Here is a 27,402-nt window from a genome sequence, read left to right as displayed (position 1 = left end):
ACTGAGAGACCTGGGAGGAAAAAGATTTTTAAAGGGGAGGTGGGACCCTACCCTGGGGCTGGAGTTGGGGGCTCCGCGTGGGCGGGGGAGGGGGTGCAGTTAGTCCAAAAGGGGAGGCGGAGGAGAGGCGTGGGGAGGAGAGGGGCTGGCAGAAGCGGGGCCTGGGCCAGCAACCCTGGGCTCCCACCAGCAGCCCTGAGTCTCCTCTTAACTTCCCTGTGGACAAAGGCAGTTTCCTGGGATGGTCTTTCCTTCTTGTTCCACCCACTTTTATGGGTTTAAGAAAACCACTCACACAGGACAGTGGTGGTGGGTAATTCCCCTTTTCCTGCGCTTGCTTCTTTTCCCGCGCTCACGTTTGGAGGCACCAGGGCTCCCCGAGGCGGACCGAGGGGCTCCTCTCCCAGAACGCAGGATCCCGATGGGGTGGGGTGGGGGTGGAGGGCAGGCAGATTCCAGAAATAGCCCCGCCCTCCCCTGCCTCCCAGGACAGCTTCCTCTGCCAAGCCCACCTCATGCTCCCTCCTCATCCCCTGCCTGGCCAGGTCGTGCTGGAAGAGGAGGGTCGGGTCCACCCGCAGGAGTCAGAGAGGCCCTGCCAGGGGCACTGCCATTCAAGGCCCTCTCCTCCATCCTTCTTCCTCTCCCTCCTCCCACCGTCTCCCCCTCCCACCCCCTCCCCCTCCTCCCACCCTCTCCCTCCTTCTACCCTCTGCCTCTTCCCACCCCCTCTCCCCCTCCTCCTACCCCCTCCCCACACCTGGAGACTCAGACCCACCCAGGGCTGTGGACGACGGGCACAGTGGGGTAAAGGCCTGCTCCCCACAGCTGCTTCTGGGATACCAGACTGGGCCCAGAGTCCCCATCCGCAGAAGGGCCGGCAGGCCCGAGAAAGAGGAAAAGTCCCCAGGTCGCAGGGGAGGGGGTGTGGCTCGCCTCCTTCTTCCCTTTCTCTGCAAGCGCATTTACCTCCCCCCACACACAGGCGGGGCTGCAGGGCCCTTCCCAGTCAAACCCTGCAGTCCAGCTCTCCGGTAGTCCCCCCAGGGCAGCAGTTTCCTGGCTCTGTGCTTCCTAGGATCCTGGAAGCCGACTGGGCTCAGGAGGGGAGCCCCATGGGAGAAGGATCTCTTGCAGGAATGGCCTGGATTGGGGCTGGGGGTGGACATGTGCCAGAGACACCTGGGTAACTTCAGGAGAGAGGAGGGAGGGGGCGAGGGGGAGAGGAGGGAGCAGTAGAGGAGGATGAGGACAGGGGAGAAGAGGGAGGGGGAGAGGAGCAAGTGTGAGAGGAGGGAGGGGGAAAGGAGGGAAGGGGAAGAGAAGGGAGGGGAGAGGAGGGGACAGGAGAGAGGAGGGAGGAGCAGAGGAGTAAGCGTGAGAGGAGGGAGGGGGAAAGGAGGAAAGGGGGAGACGAGGGAGGGGGCGAGAAGAGGGGAGAGGAGTGAGCATGAGAGGAGGGACGGGAGAGGAGGTGACAGGAGAGAGGAGGGAGTGGGACAGGAGTGAGCGTGAGAGGAGGGAGGGAGAGAGGAGGGAGGGGAGAGGAGTGAGCGTGAGAGGAGGGAGGGAGAGAGGAGGGAGGGAGAGAGGAGGGAGGGAGAGAGGAGGGAGGGGAGAGGAGGGAAGGGGACAGGAGTGAGCGTGAGAGGAGGGAGGGAGAGGAGGGAGAGTGAGAGAGAAGGAAAGGGGGAGAGGAGGAGGCAGGAGAGGGGAGAGGAAGGGGGAGAGGGAGTGGGAGAAGGAGAGGAAGGGGGAGAGGGAGTGGGAGAAGGAGGGGAGGGGGAGCGGAGGGAGCTCACCCGCTGTGGGGTAGGGTAGGGCGGGGGGTGGAAATCAGCCCCATGACAACAGTAAGCTCAGCCAGGACTGGGATTCAGGATGTTTTATTTTCATGCTTTATGTGGTTTTCATATTCTCCCCAAGACATAAGCATCACTTACAGTCAGGGAAGATCCCTGATGAAAGTGCATAAAGGGATACAAAGTGCGCGATCGCACGTCTATAAACATGCTTACAGCACAGTGGCCGCAGTAGCTCATGCCTGTCATCCCAGCACTTTGGGAGGCCGAGGTGGCCAGATCACCTGAGGTCAGGAGTTCGAGACCAGCCTAGCCAATATGGTGAAATCCCGTCTCTACTAAAAATACAAAAATTAGCTGGGCACGGTGGCGGGTGCCTGTAGTCCCAGCTACTCGGGAGGCTGAGGCAGGAGAATCACCTGAACCCGGGAGGCGGAGCTTGCAGTGAGCCGAGATCGGCGCCACTGCACTCCAGCCTGGGCAAGGAGCGAGACTCCATCTAAAAAAAAGAAAAATGCTTACAGCAGAAACACACCAAAGTATTAGCTCCGAATCCTGCTCGGTGGTGAAACTAGATGTTGCTTTACGATTTTAAAAAAAATTCGCTATGATGAACATGTATCTTCTTCATAAGAGAAAAAGTAAAGTTTACTCTGGGTCATCACTGCAGAGTTCCTGTGAGGCAGAGGCACCTCTGGGCCCCACCCAGGCCCGGAACCGCCCTGAGCCTGAGGCCCTCACTCAGTGCGGCCCCAGCCCTGCCTCCGAGAAGCGCAGGCCAGGCTGCAGCGTGGGACCCGGGGAGGAGTCGGACCGTGGCCCTAGAGCTCCGAGTGCTGCAGCCTGGCGTGTTGGTGCTATTCCCACGCCATCTCCACAGCTCCTGCTGCACCCGCCTCGTGAAGTGGGCACCCACGCTGCAGACCTGCTGGTGGTGCTGGTGGTGTCTATGAACTGACTCACAAAACCACCTCTGCAAAACAGGCCATCGGCCACCGGGCCCAGTGAACACGTCCCTGTGTGTCAGGGCATCTGCATCTCTTCTGTTTTACAGACCGTGTGTCAGCCACCTGCTGCTGTGTGCCTGTGGCGGGGTCCTCGCTGCAGGGAATGCCGTGTTCTTGGTGTTTGCTTACCCAGCAGTTCCAATTTCTTTTCCCAAATCTGCAAGCACTTCTTGCAGATAAAACAGCTCAGACTCGGGGAGGCCAAGAGAACACGGAGGTCCTGAAGCCCCCTGTGCTTGAGTCAGGGGCCCAGAGGCTGGTGCCACAGCTCCAGGCAGGCAGCACCAAGCCTCAGCACCCACAGCCACAGTGTGGATGACATCAGTGGCAGGTAAATTGCCTGTACAGTAAGTGTACAAGGCCAGGCACGGTGATTCATGCGTGTAATCCCAGCACTTTGGGAGGCCGAGGCAGGAGGACCCCTTGAGTCCAGGAGTTCGAGACCAGCCTGGGTGACATCGTGAGACCCCCATCTCTACAAAACATAAAAAATTAGCTGGGTATGGTGGCACGTGCCTGTGATCCCAGCTACTCGGGAGGCTGAGGTGGGAGGATCACCTGAGCCCACGACATTGAGGCTGCAGTGAGCTGTGATGAGGCGACTGTATTCCAGCCTGGATGACAGAGTGAGGCCCTCAGATAATAATAATAATAGGAAGGAGGAGGAGGAGGAGAGTTTACAACTTCTATAAAGTAGGTGTGGGGAAATATTGAAGGCAATCCAAGAATAGTCTGTGGTGTGGTGGGATTACGTATGAATTTTAAAGGTTTTTTCAAATGTTTCTTTAACATGGTTTTTCGTATGAACAATTTGTGTATGTTTTAAAATTACCAGACATTTAAGCAGGTGTTAGGCAAGTGTCAGCAGCTCCAGCTCTGGGAAAGCTCTTCTGGGACCTTCTTTGGGGCAGGGATGCGTTTGGCCCCATGTGGAGTCCACCCCCGGGTGATATCAGGACGTCCCGTCTCTCCTCTCTCTGTGTCTCTCTCTGTTACTCTCTCTCTGTTTCCCTCTCTCTGTCTCTCTGTCTCTGTCTCTCTGTCTCTGTCTCTCTGTCTCTGTGTATCTGTCTGTCTCTCTGTCTCTATCTCTCTCTGTCTCTCTGTCTCTGTCTCTCTGTCTCTGTGTATCTGTCTCTGTCTCTCTGTCTCTGTCTCTCTCTGTCTCTCTCTGTGTCTCTGTCTCTGTCTCTCTGTCTCTGTCTCTGTCTCTCTCTCTCTCTCCACACACACCATATATAACAACTATATTGTGGGCAACTTTGTTTTCCCATAGTACAAACAAATATTTTTGGCAAAGACGTATTTGACTACACTGTGAAGAAATATTTACGTGAGAAAGAGCTCAGAGACTGTTAAGGCAAGGGTTCAGCCCTCGGTGGGGTCCTCTGCGGGAAGCGGTTGGTGGGAAGGGGCGAGTGAGCCTGCCCGTGCGTCCCACACGGAGACATCTGGATTGGAAACCACCAAAAAATGTTTCAGGGAGACTCTCTCTGGGGGACACGCGCGTTTTCAGACATTTTATTCAGCCTGGCTGCAGTTTCGTCCTCCCGGACACGGGAACTGAACTGCAGGCCACGGCGAGCCAGCCAGGGAAACCGCCTTCTCCAGCCACAGCCAGCGGGGCCCTGGGCTCAGAGCTGCTGCCCGTTCTGGAGGGAGAGACCCCAGCAAGGAGGCCGTGACTCACGGGGCCGGCTCCTCCCCGCCCCGCCCCGCCTTCCCCCTCCCACCCCGGCCCTCCCCCTCCCGCCCCTCCCGCCCTCCGCTCACTCTGGCTGGGAGCAGAAGACGGCCTCGGTCTCTGGTCGGCCACGGAGGCCCACCCTGCCCTGGCCGCGCTGTGTGGTGACTGCAGGCCCCAGACATGAGGGCAGCCGGCGCTCTGCTGCCCCTGCTGTTGCAGGCCTGCTGGACGGCTGGGCAGGATGAGCCGGAGACCCCCAGGGCAGTGGCCTTCCAGGGTGAGTGGTGGCTGGGGGTGGAGGCTCCAGACTCCCCGCTCTTTGCTGCCGGCCAGGGCCAGATGAGCGGGGTCCCTTCCCATCCGTGGAACTGCAGATTGGGGGCCTGGAGCCCCTGAGCCCCACTCCCTGCTCGGGGCGGCTGCAGCGCCCAGCTCTGCCCCACCAGGCCTTGGCCGGGGCCCTTAGAGGGTCAGCCTTCTCAGCAGGGAAGGAGAGCAGGCAGCTCAGGAGGGGCTCCCGGGTGAGGGGGAGCTGATGCGGGGCTGTCTCAGGGCTCCATAAACGCCGTCGAGCCGTGAATCCGTTTGACCCCTCACCTGGCAGTGAGTCCAGACGCACGGCCCCCGTTCTAGACTAAGTCGTGCTGCTGCTGGTTCTGAATCCAGCGAGACACCTTCACGTGAGGTCTCATTTGTCCAGTCCCATGCCAGGGACGCCCTGCCCTTCGGGGGAGGTTGTGAAGGGTTCTGACTCCCCTCGGGGCACAGGAGCGGTTTGGGGTCTCTCACTCCACCCCGTCCCCACCGTCCCCACCGAGGGATGAGGGACGTCCTGCTGCCTTTTCCTGGGAGAGCCTCTCCAGGCCCAGGGCTCTGTGCTGCAGGCGCTGGGCTGGCGGGGAGAGCAGGCCCAGCAGAGACGCGGGGAATGGGGCGAGAGCTCGAAGGCCCCTCTCCTCCGTCTTCGGCCAGACTGCCCTGTGGACCTGTTCTTTGTGCTGGATACCTCTGAGAGTGTGGCCCTGAGGCTGAAGCCCTACGGGGCCCTCGTGGACAAAGTTAAGTCCTTCACCAAGCGTTTCATCGACAACCTGAGGGACAGGTAGGAGGGACGCCCTGTGACCTTCCTCCGGTGCTTCTGGGCTTCTTGGAGGGTGGGGTGGGGGCCCAGGGGACCACGGGCGCGATGGCCTCAACCTCCCCTCTAAGAAGGGCGAGCGTTGCCCTGGCCAGAGCCCCTCCTGGCGCCCTCCAGAGTGAGCTGGTTTGAGACCCTGCTCACGGGGGTGGCACCTGTTCAACGGGGCCAAGGTGACAGTGAGGCTGAGACGTAGGGAAGAGAGGCTCCCGCAGGCTGACCGAGAGGGCTTGGCATGTTGGCCCAGCCACGCAGTCCTGCCGGGTGCCCGGCAGCCCCTCACTAACCACCCGGGCCCTGGTTCATTCTGTGGGCCGTGAGAGCCTCTACCTGGGTCCTGGATTCCACGTTCTGAAGCTCCCTGACTCAGGGGCCGGGAGGGGCGTCGCTCTGCAGCCCCAGGGCCCCCAGGCTTGGTTCTGGGCTTGGGACCTGGCACACTCTCCTCCGCGTTCCTCCATCTGTGCGTGTGGCTGAGGACACACCGGGGGGCAGGGAGGGGTCTGTCCCGTGGGTGCACAGGGCCGTGGGGGTGGGGCATGTAGAATGGGGGCTCCCCCACTGAGACGGGCCCTGGCAGTGGGGACACAGCTCAGCCGACGAAGGACCCCCCAGTCTTCCCTGACCCTGCTGACTGGCCACTGGGCCCGAGCCTCCCGCCCCTAGAAGGGGCACAGTCAGAGGCTGTGGTAACAGCACTGTGTACCTGCCAACCCCCACCGTGCCCAGCGGGAGCCACTGGGATTAGAAACCCTGGGCTTAGTGGACGTGGCCAGGCCCGTGAGGCAGTGTGCTGGGGGTCTGGCTGTGGATGGCACCAGGGAGGGGCGGCCATGTGACCCAGCGTCCCCCGAGTTGCCCTTGTTGCCTTTACTCAGGCGCCCCGTGACTCAGTTTCCCACCTGTGAAATGGGGCGGAGTCATCCCCACATTGCCGCTGGCATTCCTGCAGGAGCTGCGGTCACTCTGCGGAATGGGCGGGAGGGCGGGAGGAGAGCCCACCCCAGGCTGGGGCAGAGCAGACCCCTGAGAACCTCAGGCCCCAGTGCTCAGACCCCCCGGGTGCCTCCTTCCCCCAGAGTCATGCTGACCCACTGCAGGCCCGAGGACCCCACCCCAGCAGGGCCACATGCTCAGGGCTCCTGGTCTGAGGCCGGGGTATTGGGGCACAGGTTGCCTGCTGGCCACACCCGCCCACACAGCCTTCCAGGAGGGCTGGCCTCAGGGCCACGGGGAAGTCCAGCTGTGTGTCAGCCTCGGCCAGGGTGGGGCAGCCCGTCCATCCGGGTGACGTCGCACCCTGGGACGGGCAGTGATGGTGCCAGGGGCCGCCCGTCTGACGCCCACCGTGCCTGTTCCTGGCAGGTACTACCGCTGTGACCGAAACCTGGTGTGGAACGCGGGTGCACTGCACTACAGTGACGAGGTGGAGATCATCCAAGGCCTCACGCGCATGCCTGGTGACCGCGACACGCTCAAAAGCAAAGTGGACGCCATCAAGTATTTTGGGAAGGGCACCTACACTGACTGTGCCATCAAGAAGGGGCTGGAGCAGCTTCTTGTCGGGTGAGTGGCCTCCTGCCCACGCAGCTCTCACGCGTGGTACCCAGCCTGGGCCGGGGTTGGCCTGGGGACCCTGTGTGGCTTCAGCTGCAGCCTCCCTGTTCTCTTGGAGGCTGTATGGCCTCCCTGACCACTTTGTGGGCAGGAAAGAGACAGAGACAGACAGAGACAGAGACAGACAGAGACAGAGAGAGACAGAGACAGAGAGACAGAGACAGAGACAGAGAGACAGAAACAGACAGGGACAGAGATAGAAAGAGAGAGAGACAGAGGGAAACAGAGACAAAGACTGATAGAAAAAGACAGAGGCAGAGAGAAACAGAGACAGAGAAATAGAGACAGTCAGACAGAGACAGACAGAGACAGAGATAGACAGAAACAGAGAGACGGAGACAGAGAGAAACAGAGACAGAGAGACAGAGACAGAGAGAGACAGAGACAGAGGGACAGAGATGGGAATAGAGACAGGCAGACAGAGACAGAGAGACAGAGACAGAGAGACAGAAACAGAGAGAGACAGAGACAGAGGGGCAGAGACAGGCAGAGACAGAGAGACAGAGACAGAAAGAGACAGAGAGAAACAGAGACAGAGACAGACAGAGACAGAGAGACAGAGGCAGAGAGACAGAGAAGCAGAGACAGGGACAAAGACAGAGAGAGACAGAAACAGAGAGAGAGATAGAGACAGGGGACAGAGACAGGCAGACAGAGACAGAGGGGCAGAGAGGGAGACAGAGAGATAGAAGCAGAGAGAGAGAGACACAAAGACAGAGGCAGAGAGACAGAGAGAGAAGTGCAGAGACAGACAGGGACACACAGAGACAGAGAGACCAGAAACAGAGGCAGAGAGACTGAGAGACAGAGAGAGACAGGGCTGGTTTTCCCCACAGCATCAACACCAAGCAGGGCTAGGATCATTGGAACTGACTCTCATCAGACCCGAAGCACGCGCTGAATTTTGTTTGCTTCCTCGGGGTTTTTCTGGACTGAGGGGTTTCCTCTCATCCCAGTGTCCAGATGTGGGGAGAGAGGGGCTGCAAGCCCCAGAGTGTCTGGAGGGGAACGTGGCCTCCCCACACCCAGCCCTTCCCGAGGCCTCAGGATCACAGTGGGGGTCCCGAGGCTGCCCTGTCCATCGAGGTACAGGGGGAGCCTCTCCTGAGGTCGGTCTCAGAGGCCCACACGGCCGGCGTGGGCCAGACACTTGCTTTCCAATGGTTGTGCCCACCTCCCTCCAGAGTTGGTGCCACGCTGGGACCTGGGGGACTTGGAGTCGCTAGGAAGTTGTCTGCTGTCTGCAGGGGGTGCGTGGGGGACGTGGCCACACATGTCAGAGTGTGGCCCCGCCGTGGAAGCCACGGACAGACATGACTCCTCCTAATGAGCTCGCCCTGCTGGCCGACAGGCTCGGTGTCCCCAGCAGCCCGCTCCACTGCCCTGCGACGCTGCCCTCCTTCCATCTGCTCTCACTTTCCCTTTAGGGGGGTTTGATTTGGGGCACTCTGGGATCGCCCTGTTGTTTGCTCATCACACCCATTTCCTGCAAAAGCCGTAGTGACAGAGCAGCCTTCAGTTGAGGCAGCTTGTGGGTAGACGAGGCGGGCATCTCGGAGGGGCACACTCCCTGCCCCTTTCAGCCTCCACTCACTGGCCAGGGGCTTTGTGCCGCGGGCACCCCGGGAACCAAGCCTCCTTCAGGGTCGTGGGTGCCTCTCCTGGGAGGGCGTGAATTTTCCAAAGCAGTTTAGAGAAATGAGAGCCACAGAGCATTACTCCCCACGGCGAGGTTCTTTTCAGTGATCCTCACGGTACAGCCAGGATCAGCAAAGAGAAACAGCTCCTTGCGATGAGACAGGGACCAGCACCTCCCAGATGGGCTTGGGTCTCCCTCCAGTTCCCCCACCTAGTCTCGGGGTCTCATGCTGCCCTCTCCTGTCCAGGGGCTCCCACCTAAAGGAGAACAAGTACCTGATTGTGGTGACTGATGGGCACCCCCTGGAGGGCTACAAGGAGCCATGCGGGGGGCTGGAGGACGCCGTGAACGAGGCCAAGCACCTGGGCATCAAAGTCTTCTCAGTGGCCATCACGCCTGACCACCTGGTAGGCACCGCCTGCCCCGCAGATGCCCCCAACCTCATGGAGTGGCGGCTGCGAGGCCCCTGGCAGCCGGGCCGGTCTTTTGGTCCTCAGGAGGGTGTGGGGACTCCAGCCGGCCACCCTTGCCCCTGAGAGGGCAGCCCCTCCTGCTGAGGAGCCTGGAGCGCCCCAGCCCCCGCTCTGGCCCTGTGGGAAGCGTCCCCGGCCATCAGGGGTCCCAGCCCTGCTCAGCCCGCCCTGAACACTGCCCCCAGGAGCCGCGTCTCAGCATCATTGCCACGGACCACACGTACCGGCGCAACTTCACGGCGGCTGACTGGGGCCAGAGCCGCGACGCGGAGGAGGTTATCAGCCAGACCATCGACACCATCGTGGACATGATCGTGAGGCCCCTGCCCGGGAGACGGGGAGACCCTGCCCGGGAGACGGGGAGACCAGCGGTGGCCCCAGGTGGAAAGTAATTCTACGTTTCCATTTCTCTTTTCAGAAAAATAACGTGGAGCAAGTGGTAAGAGCCCTCCCCGCCAACCCCCAGCCACGAGTCCGCACACGTCCACCCACATGTCCACCTGGTGTTCAGGATGCGTGTCCCCATGCACAGCCACCCATGTGCCCGGGACACGTGTCCCCTGCATGTCTGCCCATGTGTCTGCCCGTGTGCCTGGGACGTGTGTCCCCTGCATGTCTGGCTGTGTGTCCGGGACGTGTGTCCACCCGTGTGTCCGCGTCTGCCCATGTGCCTGGGTCACATGTCACCCTGGGTGTCCCGGCCACGTGTCCGTGCCTTTCCCACTGACTCGTCTCCATGCCTTCCCCCCCACAGTGCTGCTCCTTCGAATGCCAGGTGAGTGGGGCCTCCCACCCCTGACCCCGTGCCCTGCACCCTGGGAACCTGAGTCTGGGGTCCGGGCTGACCATCCCCTCTGCCTTGCAGCCTGCAAGAGGACCTCCGGGGCTCCGGGGCGACCCCGGCTTCGAGGTGAGTGGTCACTCCTGCTCCTCGTGTGTTGTGGGGTGTCCCTGCAGCTCGGGGCCTGGGAGTGGGGGTGGTGGGACCAAAGCCTCCTGGGCACCCAAGTCCACCAGGAGGGTCCAGCAGGCGGGTTCTGGCCCGTGCAGGGTGTGGGCTGCCCTGGGGGCGTTGGGGGCTTCTGAGGGTGTCTCTGTCCGCCCCGCCCTCAGCCGCACTCGGCTCAGGAGAAGGATGTTTCTGGGGGTCGGAGGGTGAGAACGTGGGGCCCCCAGTCGTGTGTGGCTCACACAGGATGACCTTCAACGTTAGAATTAGCTGCTGATAATTGCAACTTGCCACGAGGCTGCTCATGGACTTCAGATTTCTGGCTTCTCCTAATAACCATCCACCCCAGCAGCTGTGGGCCATGGCCGTATCCTGGGGGTCGAGCCGCGGCCCTGGGGGGCTTCTGTGCTGCACATCCGTCCCGCCTGTGCCTGGGGGTCAGCAGAGCTGAGCAGACAGGAACGGAGGCAGGGAGTGGGGGGAGCTGGCGTGCGGGGTGGAGCTCCCAGACCCAGGCTGACCAGGAGTGATGGGGAAGGTGCTTTAAAGCCCTGTGATCCCTGAAGACTGGACGAAGTGTCTTTTTAAAAACCTGTTTTGTGAGCCAGCTTTTTAGAAAGAAACGGGACTGCCCCCAACCTTGACCTGTTTTATGTTCCAGGGAGAACGAGGCAAGCCAGGGCTCCCGGGAGAGAAGGGAGAAGCCGGAGATCCTGTGAGTGCCTGACTGTGGGGTGGGGGCCCTCAGAAGCTGGAGGCGGGGAATGACTAGGCCTCGGAAACTTCTGGAAGAGTGTCTGGGTTCTGAGCGCCAAAGTCACACTGCCTGTTCCTTATGGGTGGGAGCAGGCCTGGAGGGGCCACAGCCCAGCCATCCTTCCACACAGCCCCCCAGGCAGCCCCTGAGCCCACCTGCCAGGGAGGGGCTGGGTGGGGAGGTGGCCCAGGGTGCTCAGGCCGGCACTGTCTGGGGCCTCTGCTGTGGCTCCTTGGCCCAAATCCTATCCATAGACCTCCCTCCCCCAGCTCCACCTTGGAGCCCCTCGGCACCACAGGCCCCGTGCAGCAGGGCCACTCTCTCGGGTTGACCAGGCCTGGGCTGGAGGGAGGGTGTGCAGCTGGGTGGGACTGGCCCCTGCCCCTGCCCCTCCAGGGGTCTCACCATTTCCTCCTGTGTTCCAGGGAAGACCCGGGGACCTCGGACCTGTTGGGTACCAGGGGATGAAGGTACGTGCCCCACCTTTCCTCACCCGAGCCTGGCGGTGCCCTCAGCTCTGCACGACACTAACAAGCCTTCCTCTTCCTCTTCTTCCATGGGGCGTGTAGGGAGAAAAAGGGAGCCGTGGGGAGAAGGTGAGTGAGGCTCAACCTCGGCGCTGGTCCCTCTGGGCGCAGATGTGCCATCCTGGACGAGGGTGTCCCTGGGGATGAGGACAGCGTCCCTGACAGGAGCCACGTGCCCGGCAGACCCGCTCCACCGCCCCTCGCCGTCCCCTCCATCTGGAAGGACAAGGACAGCCACCTGGGCACCCAGCAGGGGCACTTGTGTCACTTTCACCCCACCCCAGAGCGGGGTCCCACGGGCAGTTACCCTCTGCAGAGAGGGGGTCCCATGAGCGGTTACCCTCTCCGGAGTGGGGGTCCTCTGGGCAGTTACCCTCTGCAGAGTGGGGGTCCCACGGCGGTTACCCTCTGCAGAGTGGGGGTCCCACGGGAGGTTACCCTCTCCGGAGCGGCCCCTCCCCATCACTGTCGGACCCCATGATTCTCAGCAGTGACGTTGCCCCCTTGGGTTGGGGGCACCCGAGCCCCTGCCTTGTGTGGGCCTAAGCCAAGGTTGCTCTGCCCTCCCCACCCCAAACACCCCCTCATATCCTCTTCCTGTCTCTGCAGGGCTCCAGGGGACCCAAGGGCTACAAGGTGAGTGTGGGCTGCTGGGAGGGGGGAGTTCTGCCCCCACAGCAGCACGTCTGACCTACATCTGACCCCTGCCTTCGTTTTCCCGCCTCGCAGGGAGAGAAGGGCAAGCGTGGTATCGACGGGGTGGATGGCGTGAAGGTGACTGGGGAGGATGGGGTGGACGGGGAGGGATGAGGAGGGACAGGGAGGTAACTGGGGAGGGATGGGGTGGACGGGGGGGGATGAGGAGGGACGGGGAGGGACAGGGAGGGATGAGGAGGGACAGGGAGGGACGAGAAGGTACGAGGGGGGTCGGGAGGGTTGGGGAAGGATGGAGTGAAGCTGACCCTGGTAGGAGGGACAGTAAGGGATGGGTTGGACAGCATGAAGGTGACCAGGGGAAGGACGGGTAGGGATGGGGAAGGATGGAGTGGACTGTGTGACCTTGGGAGGGACAGGGAGGGACGAGGAGGGACGGGGAGGGATGGGGAGAGATGGAGTGGACGGCGTGAAGGTAGCCAGGGGATGGATGGGGTGGACAGTGTGAAGGTGACCAGGGGAGGGACGGGGAGGGATGGGGTGAGGCGACCCCGGCGGGAGGGACGGGGAGGAGTGGGGTAGACGGTGTGAAGGTGACCCCAGGGGGGTGTCTGCTAGGTGGGGCTTTCCAGGGAGGGCATGGAGGGCGCAAAGTCTGACAGGTGATTGGCCTTGGTTTACCCACTTGGCCTTCAGATTTTCTGGTTTTCTTCCTCTTTCCAGGGGGAGATGGGGTACCCAGGCCTGCCAGGCTGCAAGGGCTCGCCCGGGTTTGACGTAAGTCACTTCCTCTCACTGATAAGTTAAAACTAGCGCTGTGAGCAGCACCACGTGTGGACTCAGTTTTGACTCCATCTGGGCGGCCCGGTGGCCTCTGCTGGTATCATGCTGCCCTCTTCTCTCCAGGGCATCCAAGGAGCCCCCGGACCCAAGGGAGACCCCGGCGCCTTTGGACTGAAAGGAGAAAAGGTGAGTGACTGGCGGCCCCTGGAGGGCCAGGGCCTTCACCGTTGGCTGAATCGGAAACGCTCCTGGAAGCAAGTCCTGGTCCGAGCGGGTCGGCCACCCATGCGGCCTCAGAGGAGGGGAGCTGGTGGAGGCTGGAGGCAGGCAGGGGAGCGGCGGGCACAGGGCCCAGCGTGGGGATAGCCGCCATGGTGCTCCTGCCCGGAGCCTTCCCTGCAGCCCAAGGGCCTTCAGGCCTCCGCCATTCTGTTGCCCGCACCTGCCGCTCGCTCTGCACAAATGGGACCGCACCGCGTCACTCCCAGCCTGTGAGCCGCAGCCCAGAGTGGCTCTGAGAACTGAGAATGGGCCAGGTGGCACTGAGGGCGGCAAGCAGGTGGGAGGGCGGGCGGGCAGCGGGAGTGCTGCGGGAGGGCGGGAGCGCAAGGCGGGAGAAGGAGCTTTTTAGTCTGACTGAAAGCTGAGTCTGCCATGGCTGGTGTTTTCTCTGGAGTTTCTTTGTTGAAACCTACGTGCTGCGGAAGACAAGGGTGAATGCTGACCCCACCCACATGTTCCCGGACGAGCTCCTAGAACCCAGCAGACGGTTTCCAAATCTCATCTTTGAGTTCCCAGATTGCCCTCCAGGCCCTAGATTTGAGTTTGCCAATTTGCCAGCCTGGCAAAGCTGTGCCTTCTCTAATGGGAACTGAGTCCTGCCCCTTAGACAAGACGGCCCTTGGCTGGGCCTCATAGGGAACAAGGTTGAAACATTCCAGGAGGTTTTTGTGCAGGGTTGTGGATGTGCAGGCTGAGGGTGCTGAGGGATCCGGGCTCAGAAGGTGTTGGTCAGAGGGAGGGCCTGGTTTCGGTGAGGCGGGCCCTGTACGTGGCATGTGGCAGCTGCACCCCTGGTGCACACCCCTGCAAGCGTGTGTGACCCCCCGGTCTTCCCCAGGGTGAGCCTGGAGCTGACGGGGAGGCGGGGAGACCAGGGAGCTCGGGACCACCTGGAGACGAGGTGAGTAGGTGCACAGCCCCCACAGATGCTGGGCATGGGCCCAGGGAGGGTCAAGGAGATGGAGCAACCATTCTACCCCTGTTCCCCACAGGGCGAGCCAGGAGAGCCTGGTCCTCCCGGAGAGAAAGGAGAGGCGGGCGACGAGGTGAGTGAGGGCTCCGGACACCTTCCTGGGGAAGTGCACGGCCTCGGCCTCCGATCCTCTTTGCTCGGGGTCTGCTCCACATCCCTGAGACCAAATACAGGGTGTCCACCAGACTAACGTGGCGTCTGTTTCTCTTCATCGCAGGGGAACCCAGGACCTGACGGTGCCCCTGGGGAGCGGGTGAGTGGGGCAGGGGTGGCCTGCGCTGTTGGCCTCACTGTGTAACTGTGGACGTGGCCTCTGTGGCCCAGTCTGATCCTCCCAGCACTGAGAGTCACGGCCTTCCGCCCCAGACAAGTGGGTTTCTTCACCCACACGTCCAGGACGCCTCTTCCCACAGGCTCGGAATGGGTGGGACCTGGGCAACCAGGAGATTCCGGCCTCTGGAACCGTGGAGCATGAGGTGGAGGGATGGTACCTCGCAGGGATCCTGCTGGGGGAGTCGGCCCAGGCCAGGCCTCAAGCCCCACCCCAGCGGCTGAGGCTTCACCCTCTGTGTCTCTCCACTCAGGGCGGCCCTGGAGAGAGAGGACCACGGGGGACCCCAGGCACACGGGGACCAAGAGGAGACCCTGTGAGTCACAGTTCCTGGACCTGGGACCCACCCCAGGAAGGGGCAGGCAGATGCTGGGGCTGGTTCAGGCCTCCGGAGCCACAGGACATGTCACGGAGCCCTGTCGCCCTCGCCTTGCCCAGCCCATCCGCATGGCGTCAGGGCGCCCAGCCACGTGCCTGATGCTGGGACCTGTTTCGTGTGATGGCGGTGCCCGTGGGCCCGGTGCCCACTTTCCCACCAGGCGGCACCCACATTTCTGCCTCCGAGCTTGGGTTCTTCTTTGGAACAATTTTCCTTTGTTAAAATTCCCAGCGTGAGGAAGTTGGGTCAGAACCCCAGATGGGAAGCTGGGCCAGCAGGGCGCCTGCCTGGGAAGTCTTGACATAGAAACCTCACCCCAAAGCAGAGATTCTGGCGGCCCCAGAGGCCACCCCCCACCTCCAGCTCCATGGCTGTGGGCCTCGCTAGGCCACCCCACAGCCCAGCCTCAGGGTGCAGAAGCACAGGGCCCTTCTCTGTCCCTGTGACTTGCTGGGAAAGCTGTACTGAACCCGGGGCAGGGCAGCTGGCAGATTCTGGGTGTCTCAGTCCTGCCCGGCTCAGGCAGAGTGAGGGGGGAAGAATGCCCTGTTGTGCCCAGCCGAGCCGCCAGGCCTCAGAGGCAGTGCCCCCAGGTGCTCCCTCGTCCGACAATCAGGACATGCAGCTGTCGTGTGCTGACAATCGGGCGGGGCTCCAGCAGGGCCGGGGAGCTGAGCTAGGGCCAGAGTCACGCCACCGAGGGGTTTGGCTCCCCAAAGGGGGAAGGGGTATTTCTGACCTCCTCCCTGGGAGCTCCCCAGAAGCACACAGCCCCCGTGGAGGGGTCGGGGGGACGTCAAAGCAGGGGTCGTGTGACTTAGTGACTCAGACTGCCTTCCAGGCCCACTTCTCTGAGATCAGGAAATGAGACTGACAGCCAGGCAGAGCCCAAAGGAAGGGCGGGCCACACAGCTCTGGCTTCCCAGCAGGCCACAAGTCTGTGGCTACAAACACCTGCCAGGTCTGCAGAGCTCACTGGAGAAGCAGGGATGCACGCAGGGACGCCTCTGGGGCCCCAGGAGAGCTGCCGGCCTCCTGAATGAAGACAGCCAGCCATGCTGATGGCCGCGCACGTGGGCCGAGGAAACGCTTGGGGAGGCCAGGAAGGAGCTGTGTGGGGAGGGAAGGCCGGAGCAGCCCGGTAACCACCTGGATAGCACGCTCTGGCTCCCAGCGTGCCCTGGCAGCTGTCCTCCCCAAGGATGGCCCAGCTCCACACTCACTGCTCGTCTCTCCTCAGGGTGAAGCTGGCCCACAAGGTGATCAGGGAAGAGAAGGCCCCGTTGGTGTCCCTGGAGACCCGGTAGGAGGCCCTGTGGGGTTGGGGGGCATTGGCCAATTTGGGTTTTGGAGGTAGAAGTGCTCCAGCAGCTCACGCACTGGGGGCCTCTTCATTTCCATTCGAGGGCGTCTGTGTTCCCGTAGATCTCGTGGGTGTCCCTGCACGGGAGCCGGGTCCTGGGGGTGAGGCGCAGCCTGGGCCGGGCTGGTATGGATTGGTGAGGCCCAGCGCCCGGGGGCCCGACGCTCAGACGCTCAGCCCCAAGTGGAGAAGCGCTGTCTGGGGACCCGTCTGGGGCAAGGGTGCCTTGCAGTGAGGAAGAGGCGTTGGAGCCCCTGGGAGATACTGTGAGAGCTTGGTCAGCATTTGTTTTTCTGGGTCAGGGGCCAGGCATGACTGTGGCTGGAGGTCAACTGGGGAGTGTGAGGCTATGGAAGGTTCCAGAATCCCGGGATGTCGGGATGAAAATGCACTCTCATCTCATTCTAAATTCCCTTCTCCGAGCCTCTGGAATCGCTGTGCATGCCGCGTGGCTTTCTGTCTCTTCCCCCATTCCGATGACTGCCATGATGGTGAATCTACTGTGGTGTTGCCCACAGGCTGGGCTGGGCCGTTGCATCCTCCCGGAGCTCACCTGCCCCACGGGGACAGGAAGGCCTCCACATAGTCACGCCCAGAGACAGCAAGTCTGTACTCCCCGAGCTTGTCTGCTTCTGTGGACAAATCAACCTCATAGCTCCATGCGCATAGCTGCCCACCTGCCACGCATAAGGCCAGACCCTGGGCATGGCAGCAGGCATGGCAGCTGTCTCAGACGTCCAGCAAGACGGGGCCTCAGACCCAGGGAGATGGGAGAGGCCGTCCCAGTGCAAGTCACATTTGTATTTCTGTGCACGAGGTGAAATCGTGCTTTTGTGGTACCAACAGGTGTTGCACAGCTGTTAAAAATACCTGTCATAGATTAGGACCAGGGCAGGGCAGGGCTGGGCAGGCGGGATCTGGGCCGTTCGTCCACCTGGTCCTTCGTGCAGCTCATAGCCGGGGCAGAAAGGGCTCCCGACACCTTCCTGGTGAAGCGCACGGCCTCGGCCTCTGATCCTCTTTGCTCTTTGAGCTCCCAGGGCTCCAGCCCTGAGGCTGCTCTGACCTCTGGTGTGGTCACTCCAGGAGAGGGCCAAGTGCAGGGCGCAGTGCATGGAAGAGGCCATGCAGCCAGTGGCAGGTGGTGGGGCGGGGACAGCCCAGGGCCAGGTTCCAGGCTTTCGAGGCAGCTCAAGGCCTTGGTAGCTGAAAGTCTCAGTGGGAGTGAGCGTTCAGAGGCCAGGACTTGCTCGGAGAATTCTGACCACACCCTGTCTGTTTTATATGTTCAGTTTTCAAAGTAATTAATAGCCACTATCAGAAAAAACAAAGCCCCTGTCAAAGAGTTGTGGTAAGAGAGGCAGTCCCGTGAGCAGGCGGCTGCAGGACCCCCCGTGTCACGGGGCAGGCTGCACAGGGGCTGGTTGGTCCCGTGCCTGGGGTCTGGGAGCAGTCCCTAGGCTGCTGTCCTGGAGGAGGTTCCCCCAGTGCCTGAGACCAGGGCACCATGTTAGCCTTGACTCACAGTTGCCTCGCCGAGGCAGGCACTTGTTCACCTGGAGCCTCCCTGGGGCCTTTTGGGGCCTGGGATGTGGATAGGTGACTTTGGAACCACATTTGTCCATCGGGACGTTGGGCTCCTAGCTGGCCTCCTGGGCTCTCACTGCTCTGGGCACCTCCCTACTCAGCGCTTGCCAGCCTTACCGCTCCCCTCCACCCCGCCCAGCACAGGGCTCTCCCTGTGTGGACACCAGAAGTGGTTGGGCCCTCAGGGCTGGTCCCGGGAGGTGCCCCCAGTGAGCTGCCTCTGCAGAAACTGCCGAGTCTGGCCTCCTGCTCTCTGTGGCACACTCTGACTGTGTGTGGTGAGGTCCAGGCCTTCTGCCTCCCACTCACCTGGCCCAGGGCACAGAGACCTCCTTTCCATCCTCCCTCCTGGCTCCCCTTCTTGTGTTCCCAAGGCAGGGTCTCAGGGTACCAGACTAACCCCTGTGAACCCCAAGTTTGGTGGGCTTCGGGACCTCCTTGAGGCCTGTGTGCAAAGTCCCCAGTCAAGTGTGAAGTCCTCACACTGCTGGGGTGTTGAGCACGCAGGGTGCAGGAGCTTCACAGCCAGGGCTGGATGCTCACATGATCGGGCAGGGAGAGCAATACACTAGGTGCCGCCCGTCTGCCTGGTGGAGGCCACAGGTCAGGCTGGTGAATGGGCCAAGTCTGGTAGTGGGGAAGTTGTAAACATTTGAACACCAGGACAGGCCTCATCGCGAAGCATCAGCCTAACCACAGGCCAGGGACAGGCGTCCGAGCAGGCTCATGGCTGGGGCCCACCAGGGCCAGGTGGGCCAGGCAGTGTGCACACGGCTCCCTTCTTGGCTCAGCTGGCTGCACTGGGAAGTGCTTGGGGAGCCTGGGCTAGACTCAGAAGGGCAGGGACTCACCACTGGATTGTCCACGGAGCAGGCCCTCGAGGGTGGAGGCTGGGGCCAGCTCTGGAAGTAGACCCCACAGGGGGTCCTCATGAGATGTGGGGGACCCAAGGAAGTCCAGCAGGCAGCCTCAGGTGCAGGTGGGGGCAGGGTGGTGTCCAGGCTCAACCCACAGAGGCTCCTGCGGTTGGGGGTGGGCTAAGGGGACCAGGCCAGGCCCAAAGGGGACCATGAGGGAGGGCAGTCTGGGGCCAATCTGATGGGAGAAGGGGCAGGTGGTCTGAGGCCCAGGGACCTGTAGCCTCACCCCTCCGTGGGGGCCTGAGGCACCAGCCGGGCGCCCACTGAAGTCATCTGAAAGAGGTTTCAACACGTGTACCCAGGCCCTTCATCAGACCCAAGAGTGGGCCTGGCTCGCCCCCTGTGCTGATTGGACCAGGGCCGGAGCCTGGGGGTCCTGACGCTTCACGGTCCGAGACCCTCAGCTTAGGGTCAGGGAGGGCTCAGGCCTGAGGGCTGGGTGAGGCCTGCGGTCCAACGTGCCACATCCATCTCTCTACAGGGCGAGGCTGGCCCTATCGGACCTAAAGGCTACCGAGGCGATGAGGGTCCCCCAGGATCTGAGGTGAGTCCCACTCCCCACCCACGCCCGCCACCCAGGAGGAGCCTGAGGATCCAGAACCCACTCTCTGCCCAGTGCTTGCCCCGCGTCCTCTGAGGACTCCATGGTCCTGGGTGTCCTGGCTCCTGTTGGGACCTCTCCCGGCCCCAGGAGGGCCCTCTTCCCTCCAAGGTCACCATGCCTGAGCCTGCTCCCTTCACGCCTCCCTCTTCCTCCTCAGGGTGCCAGAGGAGCCCCAGGACCTGCTGGACCCCCTGGAGACCCTGGGCTGATGGGTGAGAGGGTGAGTGTCCAACAGCTCGGGCCCTGGGGCTGAGGCTTGGCTACCAGAGGCCCTGGGGAGCCCCAGCCCTGCACTGTGGAACTGCCTGGGGTCCCTGACTGGGCCAGGAGCGCCTGCAGCATCACTGGCTCCTGGCCACAGTCAGCACCTGCGCCAGAGGCTGCCTCGGCAGGGCCCCTCCTGCCCTGAGGTCTGGGTCCCAGGGTCCACGGGGACCAGCAGGGTGGCCCCAGGGGAGGGAGGGGCTCTGTGGGGTCAGTGCTCCTGGGCCCGTGCTGGTCAGTGGGTATCCCAGGCCTGGCTGATTCGCATTGTGACGGCTACTGTGCTCCCCCAGGGTGAAGACGGCCCCCCTGGAAATGGCACCGAGGGCTTCCCTGGCTTCCCCGTAAGTGCCCAGAGGCTGAGCCCACAGGAACATGCCCCAAGCCGCCTGCAGCACCCTCTTTAGCGGACTGGGCACTCCTGGGTGGGCGGGTTGGCCCCAGGACCGCCAGCTGGCCCAAGAATTCCATGGCCAGGATTCTGTCAGCTCAGGCCCTTCCCAGTGCCCCCCTCACAGCCTCCCCTCGAAGTCAGAACCCGGCGTCACTGCCCTGCTTTTCCATGACAGGGGTATCCGGGCAACAGGGGCCCTCCCGGGATAAACGTGAGTACACCCCCTCCTCCATCTGGCTGTGGGCACACACACATTCACAGTCACAGGGACACGCACGTGTGAACACACACGTGTAAACAGGCTCCCGAGCAAACACACAGGCACCGACCACTGCCCTGCTCTGTGACCACAGCCCCAGTCGGCATCAGCTCCCGCAGAAGCCGAGGCTCGTGGCCAAGGCCCTGCAAGGCTCCCGCTGTGGTGTGGCCGGTGGGTCCCCTGGCTGTGCCTGGTGCCCGATGCTCCCCTCGGTGAACAGGGCAGGCCCAGCCCCAGAGGCCGCCCCACGGCTCCCTAGGCCACTCCAGGACCCCGTTTCTCCAGCCCAGGAAATGGGGAAGTGGGGAAGGGAAGAGTGCCTCCCTTATCTTTATTTTTCTCCTTTTAAAATTTCTGCTTCCTAAAAACAAAATAAAACCCATGATAACCAAGCACTCTCCCATCACTGCAGGGCACGAAGGGCTACCCCGGCCTCAAGGGGGACGAGGGGGAAGCCGGGGACCCCGGAGACGACGTAAGTGTGGACGGGGGCAGGGCCAGCCTGGAGTCCACCTGGACCACAGAGGGTTGCCCTCGAAGGGCAGTGGACCAGGACTGGCTGGTGGGAGGCCTCATGGGCCCCGGCTGCTGGACGCTCTGTGGACGGGGCCAGTGCGCAGATGCCCAGGCGGTGCACAGCCTGTTGACACGCTGTTTCCTTCCAGAACAACGACATTGCACCCCGAGGAGTCAAAGGAGCAAAGGGTTACCAGGGCCCCGAGGGCCCCCAGGTGGGTGGATGTGGCTGGGTGAGGCCACGGTGGGCTGCGCCTGGGATGCAGGATGCTGGGGCTGGGGAACGCTGGAAGAGGCTGGGAGAGTGGGAGGCAGCGGGAGGGAATTTGGGGGAGCACGTCATCTGGGAGGCTCTGGGGGTGGGAGGCGCCGGTCGCCAGGGTCTGGTGTCGGCCAGGGTCGGGGTGGCGGCCAGGGCAGCAGAGCTGAGCCCAGGGAGACAGCAGGTCCTCAGGGGGGGCCCCACCTGGGATGGTCGCCCGGACCACCAGTGTGCGAAGCCCCAGGTGCCCTCACAGGACCCTCACTGGAGGACGAGGGGCCGGGCAGGGAGGGGCCGGGGGTGGAGCCTGTCTCAGCTCAGGAAGCTCAGTGGGCACCTCACCCTCAGAGCTCCTCTACCCCGTTTCTCGGACAGGGACCCCCAGGACACCCAGGACCGCCCGGGCCAGATGTAAGTGGGGCTCTGTGAACATCGCTGGGGGCGACCACTGCGGCCTCCGTCCCTGGGGGTGTGGGTCCTGTCCGTGGGAGCTCCTGTAGACGCTGCTCACAAGGGGGGTGGGTTGTGGAAGAAGAGCTAGTGCCAGGCTATGAGGACACGTGAGGATAATGGGGGGACATGTGACGGCCGTGGGGGGACCTGTGACGGCCATAGGGGACACATGACCGTAGGGGGACACGTGACGACCGTGGGGGGACACGTGACAGCCGTGGGGGGACACAGGATCATGGGAGGACACGTGATGGCCATGGGGGCCCGTGAGGATCTTGGGGGGCCTGTATCCATGAAGACCATGAGGGGACCCATGGTGGCCACGAGGAGACCCACGACAGCGCTGTTTCTGTGACCACGTCAGGGGTCCAGCCATGTAGCAGGGGTGTAGTGGGCAGAGCTGGGCATACCTGCAAAGAACCCCGTGCCCAAACCCAGCCCTGTGGGGGCCCTGGGGAGGGTGACCTGGAGACCCAGTAGCCCACAGTCCCCGCTGGCAGGGGCTGTCCATGGCCTCAGTACCCTCGTCTCTCCCTCCCCAGGAATGCGAGATTTTGGACATCATCATGAAAATGTGCTGTGAGTATCTCTGAGAAGCCGTCCTTCTTAGGGAGAGCAGGGCCGCCAGCCTGGCCTGTTCCACTCCTAGAAGGATCTCTCCCCTGTTGGGGGCCCGGGTCTCTGGGTACATCCTGGAGGAGGCACCTCAGCCAGCCCCTACCAGCCTCCGAAGCCCTCCCAGGCCCCCAGGTCGCCGTACAGGCTGAGAGTCCCTGGTGCCGGGCAGAGCTGCCACGTCGGGAGGGCGGCCAGGGAGGCAGGGAGGCAGGGAGGGAGGCCGGGGAAGGGGGGAGGCTGCCCTGAGAGCAGGAGTCTGAGGTGCGCAGGATGCAGCCCTGACTATGGTCTGACTGACTCTTTCTCTTCTCCTCAGCTTGCTGTGGTGAGACCCGTGCTCTAGCTCTGGAGAGAATGGATCCCGGGGGTGGGGGAGCGAGGCCTGGGTCCCACGCACGTCACAGGACAGCACGTGGCACCCTGGTCCCTGCCCACAGCTCCTTGCACCTGTCTACCCCTCTGGGGTCTGCTCCAAGCCAGCAGGGTCCCGGGTGCTGGGCTGGGCCCCTCCCTCTTTCACCCATAACTGAAATAACCAGGAGCAGGCTGGGGGTCCCTGCTCCATCGTTCTGGCCCACAGGCCCCACGCCCAGCCTGAGCAACGCAGGCCCTGACCAGCCACCGAACGGAGCGGCCATTGGGGGGCCATGCGAGGGGGTGGGCTCATCTAGGGCTGAGACAGACGGGACCCCGTGTCAGGCGATGACATGGCAGCCAAGGAGGGGCCAAGGCGGAAAGGGGAGGGGCCAGGGCAGAGAAGGGGAGGGGCCAGGGCGGTGGAGGGGAGGGGCATGCCCTTCTGACACCGCCCCTGCCTGCAGAATGCAAGTGCGGCCCTATCGACCTGCTCTTCGTACTGGACAGCTCAGAGAGCATCGGCCTGCAGAACTTCGAGATTGCCAAGGACTTCGTTGTCAAGGTCATCGACCGGTTGAGCCGGGACGAGCTGGTCAAGGTGAGGCCTCGCCCCTCCCGGCTTTGCCAAGCGCAGGTGCATCCCGGCCCTGCCAGCCGCCCCTGCCAGCGCCAGACCTCAGCCTCCCGAGGCCATCGCTGCATCCTGTGACTTCCCTTCTCGTGAGGAGGATGCCAAGCACGCGCCAGTCCGTCCAGGCCTCCAGCTCCACCTGGCGAGGCTGGCCCATTCTACACAGGCACCCCAGATGAGGGAGGGGCCCCCCTCTCCTTGAGGGCCAGCAATCTGGGGTACTGAGTTCTGGGGGTGGGCTTGTCCCTCGTGGACAGAACCTACGAGGGCATCATCCACCAAGGAAGATTGGTTTGCGGAGGACCCAGGTTCTGGGGGCTGTGCCACCCCCTGGGTACCCAGAGCCAATCGCAGGGGACCCAGGCACCCGCAGCCAACAGAGTCATCCCTGGGAGGCTTATGCGGACCTGGGGCAGCGCTCCCATCCTGACCCTGGTGCTGGTCCCACAGTTTGAGCCGGGACAGTCGTACGCAGGTGTGGTGCAGTACAGCCACAGCCAGATGCAGGAGCACGTGAGCCTGCGCAGCCCCAGCATCCGGAATGTGCAGGAGCTCAAGGAGTGAGTGCCCCCATGCAGCCAGGGCCCTCCCACCCCTCGCCCCGACCCCTGGCCCGGCGGCGAATCGGCCCTGACCCCTGATCCCAGGTGGGCTCGGCCCCGTGGCAGGCCTGGCCCCAACCGGCCCCTCCCACCCCTTCTTGTGCAGAGCCATCAAGAACCTGCAGTGGATGGCGGGTGGCACTTTCACGGGGGAGGCCCTGCAGTACACGCGGGACCAGCTGCTGCCACCCAGCCCAAACAACCGCATTGCCCTGGTCATCACTGACGGGCGCTCAGACACCCAGAGGGACACCACACCGCTCAACGTGCTCTGCAGTCCGGGCGTCCAGGTGGGGTGGCCACCCCCAGGCTGCACCTGCCCCGCCTAGGGCGCCCCGCCAGCCAGGGTGGCCTTGTCCCCAGAAAGATGACGGCAGAGTGGGCTGCGCCACACTGACACTGTCTGTCCCCACAGGTGGTCTCCGTGGGCATCAAGGACGTGTTTGACTTCGTCCCCGGTTCCGACCAGCTCAATGTCATTTCTTGCCAAGGCCTGGCACCATCCCAGGGCCGGGCCGGCCTCTCACTGGTCAAGGAGAACTATGCAGAGCTGCTGGAGGACGCCTTCCTGAAGAATGTCACCGCCCAGATCTGCATAGGTGCACGGGGCGTCCAGGGGTGTCCCAGATCTGCATAGGTGCACGGGGCGTTCAGGGGTGTCCCAGATCTGCATAGGTGCACGGGGCGCCCGGGGCTGTCCCAGACAGAGGCCTCCTCCCAGCTCACTGTGACCTCCAGGGGCACAGCCACCCCTGTGCTCAGCCAGAGGTCCTGGGACATCTCCTAGGGGTTATAGGTGGAGCAGTGGGCCCACATTGCATGGTTTTTCTCTTTTACAGATAAGAAGTGTCCAGATTACACCTGCCCCAGTGAGTACCTCAGCACCCCGGGCACATGGGGAGGAGGGCACCGTGGCTGTGGCGGGGGCTCTGAGAGGAGGGGGCTCTGGGAGGAGGGCCTGGCAGTCACAAGAGCAGGTGCATGGCTCACTCTGGTGGCTGAGCACTACCGTGCCGTGCCCTCTCTGGGGAGTTCAGACGCCCTCTGGCCGGCCCACCACGGCTGCATCACCCTGGCCTCATGCTAACGTCTGCCCACCCTGCTCTGCAGTCACGTTCTCCTCCCCCACTGACATCACCATCCTGCTGGACGGCTCTGCCAGTGTGGGCAGCCACAACTTCGACACCACCAAGCGCTTTGCCAAGCGCCTGGCCGAGCGCTTCCTCATGGCGGACAGGACGGACCCCGCCCATGATGTGCGGGTGGCTGTGGTGCAGTACAGCGGCACAGGCCAGCAGCGGCCAGAGCGGGCGTCGCTGCAGTTCCTGCAGAACTACACGGCCCTGGCCAGTGCTGTCGATGCCATGGACTTTATCAACGACGCCACGGATGTCAACGACGCCCTGGGCTATGTGACCCGCTTCTACCGCGAGGCCTCGTCTGGCGCAGCTAAGAAGAGGCTGCTGCTCTTCTCAGATGGCAACTCACAGGGCGCCACGCCCGCGGCCATCGAGAAGGCTGTGCAGGAGGCCCAGCGAGCAGGGATCGAGATCTTTGTGGTGGTCGTGGGCCGCCAGGTGAATGAGCCCCACATCCGCGTCCTGGTCACCGGCAAGACGGCCGAGTACGACGTGGCCTACGGCGAGCGCCACCTGTTCCGTGTCCCCAGCTACCAGGCCCTGCTGCGCGGTGTCTTCCACCAGACCGTCTCCAGGAAGGTGGCACTGGGCTAGGCCGCCCCGCACGCAGGCCCCAAACCCTGTCCTCCCACCCCTCCCCACCCATCACTAAATAGTAAAATGTGATGCAAATTTTCCCGACCAACCTGATTCGCTAGATTTTTTTTTTTTTAAAGAAAAGCTTGGAAAGCCAGGACACAACGCTGCTGCCTGCTTTGTGCAGGGCCCTCCGGGGCTCAGCCCTGAGCTGGCGTCACCTGTGCAGGGCCCTCTGAGGCTTAGCCCTAAGTTGGCGTCACCTGGGCTCCCCGCCCCGGGCCCTCCTGCCCTGCCCTCCTGCCCGTCCTCCCTCCTGCAGCTCCTTCCCTAGGCACCTCTGTGCAGCATACCAGCCTGAGCCGGACGCCCTCTTGGGACCTGTGCCGCACACACCTCCCTCTCCTTTGTCCCCATAGCCGGCTTTTCCCACCAATCCTCACCTAACAGTTACTTTACAATTAAAGTCAAAGCAAGCTTTTCTCCTCAGCTTGAGGCCGCCATTGGACTCTGTCTCATTTTGGGAAACCAAGGTCAGGAGGCCGCTGTAGACATAAATCTTGGCGACTTGGCCCTGTCTCCTGAGTGTCCTGCTGGTGACCGGCCTGGACCTCGGCCCCACAGCCCTAGGGGCTGCTGCTGACCAGCACTGACCCCGACCTCAACGAGTACTCGCCGGGGCGCTGGCTGCACTCAAGACCCTCGAGATTAAAGGTGCTAACCCCATCCGCTCCTCCCTCCCGCAGAGACTGGGGCCTGGACTGGACATGAGAGCCCCTTGGTGCCGCAGAGGGCTGTGTCTTACTAGAAACAATGCAAAACTCTCCTTCCTCAGAACGGTGACATGTTTGGCGTGTTATCAAAGCCCCTTTCTATGTTCGTGTTAGTTTTGCTCCCTCTGTGTTTTTCTCTGAACCATATCCATGTGGCCAACTTTTCCAAATAAAGGTTTTCACTCCTCTCCCTGTGGTTATCTTCCCCACAAAGTAAAATCCTGCCGTGTGTGCCAACGGAGCAGGCACAGGAGGTTGGGGGAGTGTGCATGTGTGCCCACTGCCAAGCCCCATCACCACCAGTCCCAGGCCAGAACCAGGGCTGCCCTTGGCTACAGCTGTCCATCCATGCCCCTGATCTGCGTCTGCGTCGGTGACATGGAGACGACGCTGCACCTGTGGACAGAGAGGAGCTGAGGAGACATCACCCTGGGCTTTCAGGCCTCAGTGGTCTGGGGCCGGCCACATCCACCAAGGTCAACCACAAAGGCCAGCCCCAGGTTCTAGGCTTGGTACTGAAATACTCCTGGGAGTTGGCAAGGAGAGTTGAGATCCTGCAGGGCCCAGAGGAAGAAGTCCTGGGAGGCCCCACCTTCGGGGCAGAGCAAGAGGAGGGTGAAAGGTGGAGGGCGGAGGGCAAAGGCAGCGGGGCTCATCCTCAAAAGAAAGAAGTTCGTAGCCCCTGAATCCCAGAATCTGGGGTGCACGGTTGTTCCTGGGGTCGTTGGGGGACTAAGAGGATCAGCCGAGGGCTGGGCTGGAGGAGGGCAGCAGGAACGGGCATCGGGGGTGAGGGTGGGGCTTCCTGAAGGCCCTCACCTGCAGCGACCCTGGTGAGCCCCTCAGGTGCCACAGGCAGGGACATGCCTTGCTCGATGCGTCACACCATGTGGCCAGCAGAGCTGCAGGAAAATGCTGGGGCCGGCCAGATCGAACAAGGTCAACCCAAGAGGACCCGCCCAAGGCTCTAGCTTTGGTACTAAAACACCTCAGCCAAGGGGCCTTAGGGCTGCTGTGTCCAGAGCGTGTCCAAGACCCTCTTCCTGAAGGGATATGAGAAGCCACGAATGTGAGCCTCGCTGTGCA

The 27,402-nt window shown here is 62.6% G+C and overlaps 1 protein-coding gene across 2 annotated transcripts; it reads left to right on the top strand.

Moving 5' to 3' along the window:
- Positions 1 to 4,561: 4,561 nt before the first annotated feature.
- COL6A1 (collagen type VI alpha 1 chain) lies at positions 4,562 to 26,504 on the top strand. Of its 2 annotated transcripts, XM_010370113.2 has the most exons (35): positions 4,562 to 4,773; positions 5,469 to 5,598; positions 7,000 to 7,200; positions 9,138 to 9,297; positions 9,549 to 9,677; positions 9,782 to 9,802; positions 10,118 to 10,138; positions 10,229 to 10,273; positions 10,974 to 11,027; positions 11,495 to 11,539; positions 11,639 to 11,665; positions 12,206 to 12,232; positions 12,326 to 12,370; positions 12,974 to 13,027; positions 13,157 to 13,219; positions 14,154 to 14,216; positions 14,308 to 14,361; positions 14,506 to 14,541; positions 14,873 to 14,935; positions 16,239 to 16,301; positions 19,350 to 19,412; positions 19,630 to 19,692; positions 20,030 to 20,080; positions 20,306 to 20,341; positions 20,802 to 20,864; positions 21,055 to 21,120; positions 21,543 to 21,578; positions 22,163 to 22,199; positions 22,555 to 22,563; positions 23,060 to 23,193; positions 23,677 to 23,786; positions 23,935 to 24,118; positions 24,244 to 24,427; positions 24,668 to 24,697; positions 24,939 to 26,504. In XM_010370113.2, exons 1-35 carry the CDS (start codon positions 4,677 to 4,679, stop codon positions 25,559 to 25,561), a joined length of 3,087 nt encoding a protein of 1,028 aa, XP_010368415.1. In that variant the 5' UTR covers positions 4,562 to 4,676; the 3' UTR covers positions 25,562 to 26,504. The 2 variants fall into 2 exon arrangements, with proteins under 2 accessions (XP_010368415.1, XP_030771049.1); XM_030915189.1 differs by lacking the exon at positions 5,469 to 5,598 and having other exon boundaries at positions 4,638 to 4,773.
- The last annotated feature ends 898 nt before the right edge of the window (positions 26,505 to 27,402 follow it).

The sequence above is a fragment of the Rhinopithecus roxellana genome, chromosome 13 (genome assembly GCF_007565055.1).
Source record: "Rhinopithecus roxellana isolate Shanxi Qingling chromosome 13, ASM756505v1, whole genome shotgun sequence".
Lineage (NCBI taxonomy): Eukaryota > Metazoa > Chordata > Mammalia > Primates > Cercopithecidae > Rhinopithecus > Rhinopithecus roxellana.
Note: the sequence above shows the minus strand (reverse complement) of the source record. Positions and strands in the feature narration are given on the sequence as shown.